We start from the raw sequence: 10,021 nt of genomic DNA, 5'->3' as shown, positions 1-10,021 counted from the left end.
ATGCGTTGTTTTTAGAATTATTACAATAATATAAGTATCTCAATACGATATGTAATAATTAATATTTAATCGTTACAGATTAACTCTTAGAAAGAATAAATACAGAATTAGTTTTGGGTCAAAATAAAGAGTATGAATAATAATTGTTTTTCAAAAAACATTACTTATTATCACTGTTTAAGTTGAATCTCATACGCACATATATGTAATAACTAATATATTGTTAAGACTAGACGACTGTCATTTTCAAAAATATGGATACAATTTTCTTATATTTTTGAACAAATTACATAATAGTTCGATTGAAAATTCAATTCATAATTTTATTGTGCCACCTAAATATTTATTGATGAATTTCGTAAAAAGTTTAAACTTTTATATATATTCGATATTTTTTAATTTAGGTATGAAGAACTTATGAAGAACCTTATTATAATAAAGTTTGTTTACTAAAAAAACAATAAATGTAATATACTGTAAAAACTAAAATGTATGAATATTTGGTGAAAATTGCAAGTCTTTACAACTGTAATTATTTGTTTTAATTAAAACAAAAAAAAACAAAATAAATTTTGTAAAAAAATCAGATTTTACCTTACAGTTCTCATTTTAGATTCTAATCAAAAAAATGAATGTATTTATTTTTATTTTTTTTATCTATATTGTTGAAAAAATTCTTCAATTTTCATTATAGAGGTTGTTTTAAATAGCAATTTGATCATTTGGATCTAATTTATATTTTAAAGAGGTCAAAATTAAAAATTCCTAGTATTTTTATTTATAATCAAAAAAATAATAATAATTAAGAAAAAACGGGAATTTTCACGCAAATCCAATATTATTATTAAAATAATTGTTTTGTAACCATGGTTACCAAAATGTAGACAATCTTTGCTTTAGAATATTTTTTCATCGTATAAATAGGTTGTCATTGAATTCAAATTTAACAAAATTCAATATAGTGATTTACTCAATAATGAGTTACACTCAACACCTAATACACGACAAAGTGGTCCCCACTTTCCAATCTGTTTTTCAATTTTTTTTAAAGATTGGAAATTTTTACTTAAAAGATATCTCCCTAAAGTACCTATTTGATTCAATTTTCTATTAGAAACTTCTCTTGAAATTGAAACTTAACCCAAACACATTTTCTACTACAAAATTTGTACTTATAGAAACTTAAAATAATTACTCCACCCAAAGTCTAAAATGTGTATATAATGCTGCATATTATTTTAAATTATTAATTATTTTATTAGTTTTAATTTGAAATGTTAGTCACTAGTCATTATTACAATACAATTTGTTGTTTACCTTCATCTTACAAATATAAGTAAATTATTCACACTATTTTTCTTATATAATAGAGAATATGCTGAAATATAATTATATAATTTTCAAAAAAAATAAATAATAATTAAAAAAACAATACAAGGTTTATCCCGAATCGATTATTTAACATTTATTAATGTAGATTTGTTAGAAAGAATATCTTAAACAAAAATTTATCTAGATATTTTGATACATTGATATTTGCCAATTTACTTTTTAGATAGGTAAGCAAACTTAGTTAGAATATAAGTAGTCGCAAAAATTATTTTTCAATTTTCAAAAACTTATTGTTTAATTCATTTTACTTAGCACTTCATTGATATTATTAGAATAAAAATTAATTATTTCAATTTCAGTTTATTTTATTTGGGCATATTAAAATGAAGCTAAGAAATTAATAACAACAGATTTTAATTCTGCATCACTCTCATCTGTGATTCTTCCATCTTTTGCTATTGTTTCCAATAATGATTTTTCGGAGGTTCTAAAAATATACAAATAAAGTGATTGTATATCATGTATTGTTAATTAATAGTTACTATATAATATTTAAAATCAAGTACTTTATGTGTTGTAAGAATTCTTTTTCAAAAGTAGTAATTTTGGATGGGATTACTTTATCAAGATATCCTCGTACACCACAATAGATAACAGCGACTTGTTCTTCGAGGGCCATTGGTACTAAGATACAAATTTCGATAATCAAATAAACTAAAATATGTTTTGTATGAAAGTATTGATACATACAATTCGTTATTATATAGTTTATACCCAGTTTATTCATAATATTTGTTATATGAAAAATTTGGATTGTACACCACCCTGATTATAAATGCTATACATTTTTCTTTCTTACCATATTGTTCTTGTTTCAACAGTTCAGTCAGGCGAACACCGCGACTCAAAAGTTGTTGAGTAGATGCATCCAAATCAGAACCAAATTGAGCAAATGCTGCTACTTCACGATACTGGGCTAATTCCAGTTTCATGGAACCAGCTACCTACAATTCATTAATGTATTAATTTTTGTATAAAAATGAATAAAAAATCTCATTTATTACTAACTTGCTTCATGGCCTTAGTTTGAGCAGCAGAACCGACACGAGACACAGAAAGCCCTACGTTAATAGCTGGACGAATACCTTTGTAAAATAATTCAGTTTCCAAGAAAATCTGTCCATCAGTGATGGAAATTACGTTAGTTGGAATGTATGCAGATACATCACCAGCTTGAGTTTCAACTATAGGCAAAGCAGTCAAAGATCCACCTCCCATACTATCGCTCATCTTAGCTGCTCGTTCCAAAAGACGAGAATGAAGGTAAAACACATCACCAGGATAGGCCTCACGACCAGGTGGACGTCTCAACAACAGAGACATCTAAAAAATATAATTATTAAAACAAATTAATTAAAAAATTTTATACTCGTATATACTTGACGGTAAGCAACAGCTTGTTTAGATAAATCATCAAAGATAATAAGAGCATGTCTGCCATTATCTCTAAAAAATTCACCCATGGTACATCCAGTATATGGGGCGAGGTATTGCAAGGGAGCAGCATCGGAAGCTGTAGCTGCTACAACGATGGTATACTTCATTGCACCTATAAAAATTATTTGTTTTTTAATTCATAATTTTAGCCAAAATCAAAACTCAATCCTACTTTCTTATAGATAATTATGCTAACCGGTGTCTGTAAACCTTTTTACAATTTGGGCAACAGTTGATCTTTTTTGTCCGATAGCAACATAGATACAGTATAGTTTCTTCTTTTCGTCTTGAGCATCATTAAATCTCTTTTGGTTGATAATGGTATCAATAGCCAAAGCAGTTTTCCTAAATAATGTATAATTTAACTCAAAACATAAGTTATAAGGGTAAAAATTACTAACCCAGTCTGCCTGTCACCGATGATCAATTCTCGTTGACCACGTCCAATGGGTACAAGTGAGTCGACAGCCTTAATGCCAGTCTGCATAGGTTCTCGTACAGCCATGCGTGGAATGATACCAGGTGCCTTTTTACCCACACGGTATCTAAGTTTAGACGTCAATGGTCCTTTACCATCAATAGTATTGCCTAAGGCATCAACCACACGTCCAAGTAGATCGTCGCCGACTGGTACATCCACAATAGCACCAGTACGTTTCACAACATCGCCTTCTTTGATTAGTGTGTCATTACCGAATACTACAACTCCTATATTGTCAGGTTCCAAGTTAAGAGCCATACCCTAATAGAGAAAAAAAAATCATATTATACTAAATTTAATAAAGAATACGATTTGATGATTTTATTATAATATGTTTATTCTAGAATATATGAGACAATAAATTTCAAACATTTTATTATTTAATAAAATCAATTCAAACCTTTAACCCAGAGGAAAATTCTACCATCTCTTCTGCTTGAACATTTTTTAATCCATAAACACGGGCAATACCGTCACCAATAGTTATAACACGGCCAGTTTCGTCTAAATCAGCCTAGATTAAACATAGTATTACATTACTTATTCTTTCATTAAATTCTGAGCAAATCGAAAAATATATAGATTTCATAATAATATGTTTTTTTGTAATTTTTATCTTTTTTATAATTATTTTATAAATTAAAACAAATTTCAAAATCATCATTATATTCAAAGGAAGAAAAAAAGTACGAGTATCTAATGACATAAAAAAAACACTCGTTAAATACTGTAAAATCAATAAATGCATTATTCGACTTAGAAATAAACTTATAAAAATTGTTAAAATTTGTTTATTATTATTAAAATAATTTTATGTTAACCGTAGTCACCAAAAAGTTACGCCATTTTTGCCCAGAATCATTTTTTATCAAGTATAACGATTTATCATTAAATTTAAATTTAACATAATATCTATTACAGTAAGCCACTAGATGATAAGGTACAGTACACATTACACGAATAATAACGGCTTTTTTTTTGCCTTTTATTGTAGTACATACTGTGGGTGGAGCTCCTAAAATTCTTTGCTCCAGAATAGAAGAAATTTCTGAAGCTCTTGCGCTGCATGTTATATGTAATGACCGACATATGAGTTTTGATGTAGTCCGTGAAGAAGTTCTGATTATCTGAATGTAAATATAAAAATTAAAACTCAATTAATTAAAAATTAGGTAAATAATACGTAGTAACCAATACTAAAGGTATCTTTAATCAGAGCTAAAAAAAAAACATTTATTAATAATAAGTAGGTATCTAATATAGATTTCGTTTGTATTTTCTATCATTCATTATATTAGATATTCAGAGTGGAGCGATAAATGTATACATTTTATAATTGGTAGTATATGTTTTTTTTTGTATTTTTTTTTTTTATAATAAACTTTGAGAAAGGTTTCTGGTAGAACATTTAATATAGTTTGTTCTTAGGAAGATCAAAAATAGAAATTTTTCAGTACATTATAAAATAATCATAAGAGCTATTAAACATTAAATTGTTTCTTAAAATTGTATTATTGTAAAAAAAAGTTAGATCATCTCCATTCAGAATCAATCAGAATTAAATGTTACCACGTTATTATATGATATAATATTATTATATATTATACGTTATGCGTACACAATATTATATATATTTTACTAATATTTATTACGTATTTTTTTAAAACATCTAGCTACTATATATGTACAATTTAACTTTGATTTGTCATTTTTCATCCCTCTACTTATTTTGTCTAGAATAACGCATCCCTCCTAAGATTTGTTTTTTTAAATGGAGTGCATATTGACATTTTTATATTTTTTGAATTATTTCATTTAAAATTTTAATTATAATATTGTATTGAGCTTATATTTTTATCCAAGAGAAAATTTTTCATTTTCACGGTAAAAATAATTGTTTTATAAAATGTTGCACTACTTATTGTGGATGTTTCGCAATATTATATAATCTAGAGCCAATAATATAATATAATTTATAAATATATTTTAACTAAAGCCGATTAGTGTATATAATGTAAAAATATATGTTTTTAGTGTTTTTACAAATAAAAATAAAATAAAATATCACAGAACAATAACGAAATTAATAATAATAAGTAGGCTATATGCTAAAGTATCTAAACTTATTTTTAATGATGTTTTGTTGATCACTGATAAGTGGATGTGTATAGTATATCATATATTGTGTGAGTCGATTAATTCCTAAATTTATATATAAATTTTATTAAACAAAGTGTGAAGAATGTTATGATGAAATAAGGAAATCCGAATCGTTAGTCATCCATCCACTTATTTTGAGCCATTTCGACTACTGATAGTTATAGTATATACAGTAGATTCTTATTATGTCGAACGTCGCTATCTCGAACTACATTGAAATCCCCTTGAAATTACCATTAGGTACACTTGGTAACGTTTTTTTCTCAATAAATCAAAATAAAATTAATCGTTTTTCGTTATCTTGAGTACACAAATAATATTTTTATTTTTTTATGATTTTAGAAAGATATATTTGTCATACATTAAAATTGGTACTGTAAACTCGATATATTATAAAATGTATTAATTTAATAATCTTTAATTAATATATTTTTGACATAAAATAAGCTTTTCTGCTTATGCCTCTCATAATCACATTACTCAGCTAAGAATCAAATAGTATGCCAAGCATTAGATAATAAAAATTATCTATTGTAAGATAAGAATCTAGAAAAAAATTGAATATTTTATATTTATTTAACTAGTAGTCTAATATTTATCTAGAAATTATTATTGCTATCTGAACTCAACACTGTAATTGCAACTATTAAATAAGACAAAAAATAAAATAAACTACCTATTAAAATGTTTACTTCTTACATTGATTAATTAACTTTTTTATAATTATACGAAAAAACTGGCTGTTTTTTTATTTATACAACAGTTATCACTAGTTCATATTAAGTCTAAACTATATAGTAAAATGTATGTATCTAATAAGACTATATTCCAAATTGTATAATATGAAATTACACTTTTTTATTTATATAAGCTTATAGATATTAGATATTTCAATAAAAATCAAAATTCATAAGAATGTTTTTGTTGTATAATGTATATACAAAAATTACGTATATATTATATTAATTTCCAAGATCAATAAATGTATAATAGTAATTTATTAATATCATAAAGTACAATTAAATTTAACAAATATCAGCGACGAGTAATTTATGAACCGTTCCTACTAACCGACGGGCATCATAGGATAAGTTTATAAATGTACTTTAATTAATATAAATCAATATACTTTACCTGGGGTAATGTGTTGTTAAATTTTTTTCCAATTTTTGTTGCTAAGCGGAGCGATAGACCAGACATCTTTAGAAAATTTTCTATTTTAATGTGATCGTGCGATATCATATAATATTATAAATGATAGAATGAACTTGAAAATGTTTATGTCATATTGGCTTGGTGGTAATGACTCCCAGCCTATCAAAAATACATAATATAGTACTTAGTAGGTAATTTATCTTATACTATGTTTACTAGTGAACACTAATTAATTTTTATATCACAAGTCATAACAAAGTAAATGTATTCTACATAGAAGTTATTATTAACATGACAAAATAGATGCATATATTTTGTCTTGTGGACTAAACCAACCTACTTATTATATAAGTGCATTGTTCAATGTACAGTCTTTATCATGGACATTACAATATAAATAAAATTAATAATTTTACGTATTATTCATAAACAATGAACTCCATTTATTATTTCCATAAATTATTATAATACTCAATATTACTATTACAACTATCATCTTACTATAAGCTATTATTATTATAATATTAATGTTACATTAATATAAGAAATTATTATGTAATATATCATATCATTATATTCATTATATTCTATCTGAGGCCCAGTGTTCAATATAATGAACAATTATTATAACTGCAGCATTAGCCTTCGAGTCAATTTTCACTTTTACATTGTAAGGTCCACTACAGTAAACGGCTGACCGAGTAAACAGTTTTTATTATTCCCACTAAGGTACTAAGGTCCAAATGAGACCATATTAATCATAAATTAGTGAGAATAATAATAAATTTAAAAAAAAATATATATCTATTATAATAATTATTGTCCATTGTCACATTGATTACGTAGTACTACAGTGTTAATAACAAATAAATTAAGCTTCAGTAATCTATAAATTGAATAAGTATTTTCCAATTTTGTTTTGTTCAAATTTAATATTCGGGGAAAAAAAGACAGATCAATTAGTGCAACAATAAATTATATTATACAGTAATTATTAATTATTACAGGATATATAGTTATATAACTAATATTATGTAAATAAAACTAAAAAATTTAAAACGGCAATGAATTGTTTACGTTCCATTTTAGTTAAAAAAATAAATCTTTGAAAATTGTATTGAGTATTATAGAAAATGATAATTTAGTTAACCGTAAACAATTTCGATTTTATAAAATGAATACTTTTTAAGTCACAACTAAATACTAAAATCGTTTGATGAGATAGATATTGTTAATTTTGTCATATAATGATGTTATATGACTTAAACTTCAGACGATACTAACGCGACGCAGTAATAATAACGTACTTGTTACTCATATAATATATGACCGATTTATTCTATATGAATAATGAATATATAGGATATATTATTTATATATATAGATTGCAGATCATTAATTTATTATTATAATATTGATGCACTTTAATTGTGGTTCAGGCAACGCACATACACAAATATTAATAATAATGATTTACATGTGATTGTCAGGAAAAAAATGTCCATAGAAAAATGTTGATAATTTATATTACGTATATGTATTAAGTATTGAGTGCACCAAACCAACAAAAAATAAATTCCCCCGATTATTTTTAAAACGTAGGTACTGGAAAATGATGTCTAATTTTAACCCCCAAAAGTACAAACTATATCGAATTTACTACCAGAGATCTCCCATGACTAACAAACCATCAGTTTATAATGTTTATATTTCTAATGATATTTTATTGTAAATCTATATTGCTATTAGTAATATCAAATAATGCGGTATACTAATTTAATGTTTACATTAAACAAATATTAAAAAGTGATTATTACAATATTATTTTTTATTGCTTTATACAATAGCTGTTATTACTTATTAACTTAGAAGTTAATACCGATGTAGTGGCATCCACTGGCATCACATATTTTTTTTATTTTTTTTTTAATACGTATATTTTTATGCAAAAATCTTGCACAAATCTTGTCTTGATTCTATCCATTTTCGGGCTAATCAATTTAAAAAGTGCACCAATTGGCATAATATTGTAGTATTTGAAAACCTAATTTTCATTCCTTGACAGTACATTTTTAGGGGTAATTAAAATTTATTTTTGACACAAAACAATTAAAATGTTGTCGTTACAGAAATCGTCAGTTAGTGGTTGAAATATAATATTTATCTCTTCCTTACAATCATTTCAACATTGTTATATTATATAATAATATATGCACATTAATAAGTTTAACGGGAAAACTTTTGATGAAATACAATGAAAAGTGAATTAGTCCCAGACAACCAATTCAAATTCAACGATTGACCTGACAAGCGAAAAATAAAGGGATTTTGAAGAAAACGAAAATTTAAAATCCAAGCAAATTCGTTTGATGAAGCATAATGCTCTCAAAGCATTACAGTAAATATTTTCAATATTGGGATGAAAATCTACATTAACTGTGAAAATAATACCCAAACAATTCTTAAACGATATTCTCGCTAGAAATGATCCATTTATAGAATAGAAAAAATTGAAAGGAGTTTGACATTTAATAAATGACATTGACTGACATTTGTTCGCGTTTAATAACAACTCAATTTAGTTTAGCCAATAATAAGTAAGTTACTACTAACTTAGATAATCTTAGATAAGCTCATTTTGAAGGCAGTGGCTGTATGTTGCAGAGTCAATTTTTGAGAAGAGTTTTAAATAATCAAGTAAAACTATGAAATGGACACTTTGAACAGCTTTTTTTTTAATACCATTTATACTGTTTACAAATAGGAGAAGGATTAATCATTATTATTTGCTTAGAATCCAAATTCAAATTTGACAAAAACTATCCATGAGCGGTGATTGATTGAACAGATTAGTACGGCTGAAGTTCAAAAATACAATAACATATGAAAAACGTGTCACTTATGTAATTTCTGTGTATGCTAATAAATACCATGTAAAATGAATTTAACTATTACAATTCTTAAACAAATTATAATATTATGTCGAAAATATCTATTATAGTTAGGTACTTAGATATTATATATTTTTCTACATCTAACACGGATAACCGATTGTTACAACTCACGTATTATAATGTCGAACCCTGGTCGCAATAAACGGTTACGTACACTGCAAACGTGTTTATTTACTATTCCAACTGTAATTTCTAACACAATAATAATCTGAGTAATATTATTTATTACACATGTATGATATTTTATGTGCAATGTATATATGCTTCTATCGTGTTATAACTTAATACTTAATATTGTGTATGGAAAATGAATATGTACTAAAGCGTTTACTTTTCCAAGAATCAAGTCGTAGCAGGTATCCAACCCTTTTCGTAGAAACGTCTCTTGTAGCTTCTAGAGCTTTTATGCAGTGTGTGTGGTAAACTGCGATGACAGGTGTGC

The 10,021-nt window shown here is 25.8% G+C and overlaps 1 protein-coding gene across 1 annotated transcript; it reads right to left on the bottom strand.

Moving 5' to 3' along the window:
- Positions 1 to 1,679: 1,679 nt before the first annotated feature.
- Positions 1,680 to 6,752, bottom strand: LOC132929773 (ATP synthase subunit alpha, mitochondrial-like). The gene is made up of 10 exons (XM_060995332.1): positions 6,600 to 6,752; positions 4,312 to 4,429; positions 3,711 to 3,824; positions 3,231 to 3,571; positions 3,026 to 3,174; positions 2,772 to 2,941; positions 2,401 to 2,715; positions 2,192 to 2,336; positions 1,899 to 2,016; positions 1,680 to 1,819 (listed from the first exon to the last, which is right to left on the bottom strand). Exons 1-10 carry the CDS (start codon positions 6,710 to 6,712, stop codon positions 1,711 to 1,713), a joined length of 1,692 nt encoding a protein of 563 aa, XP_060851315.1. The 5' UTR covers positions 6,713 to 6,752; the 3' UTR covers positions 1,680 to 1,710.
- Between the last annotated feature and the right edge of the window lie 3,269 nt (positions 6,753 to 10,021).

The sequence above is a fragment of the Rhopalosiphum padi genome, chromosome 4, assembly GCF_020882245.1.
Source record: "Rhopalosiphum padi isolate XX-2018 chromosome 4, ASM2088224v1, whole genome shotgun sequence".
Classification (NCBI taxonomy): Eukaryota; Metazoa; Arthropoda; class Insecta; order Hemiptera; family Aphididae; genus Rhopalosiphum; species Rhopalosiphum padi.
The sequence above is the reverse complement of the archived record's forward strand: the minus strand, read 5'-3'. Positions and strand labels throughout refer to the sequence as shown.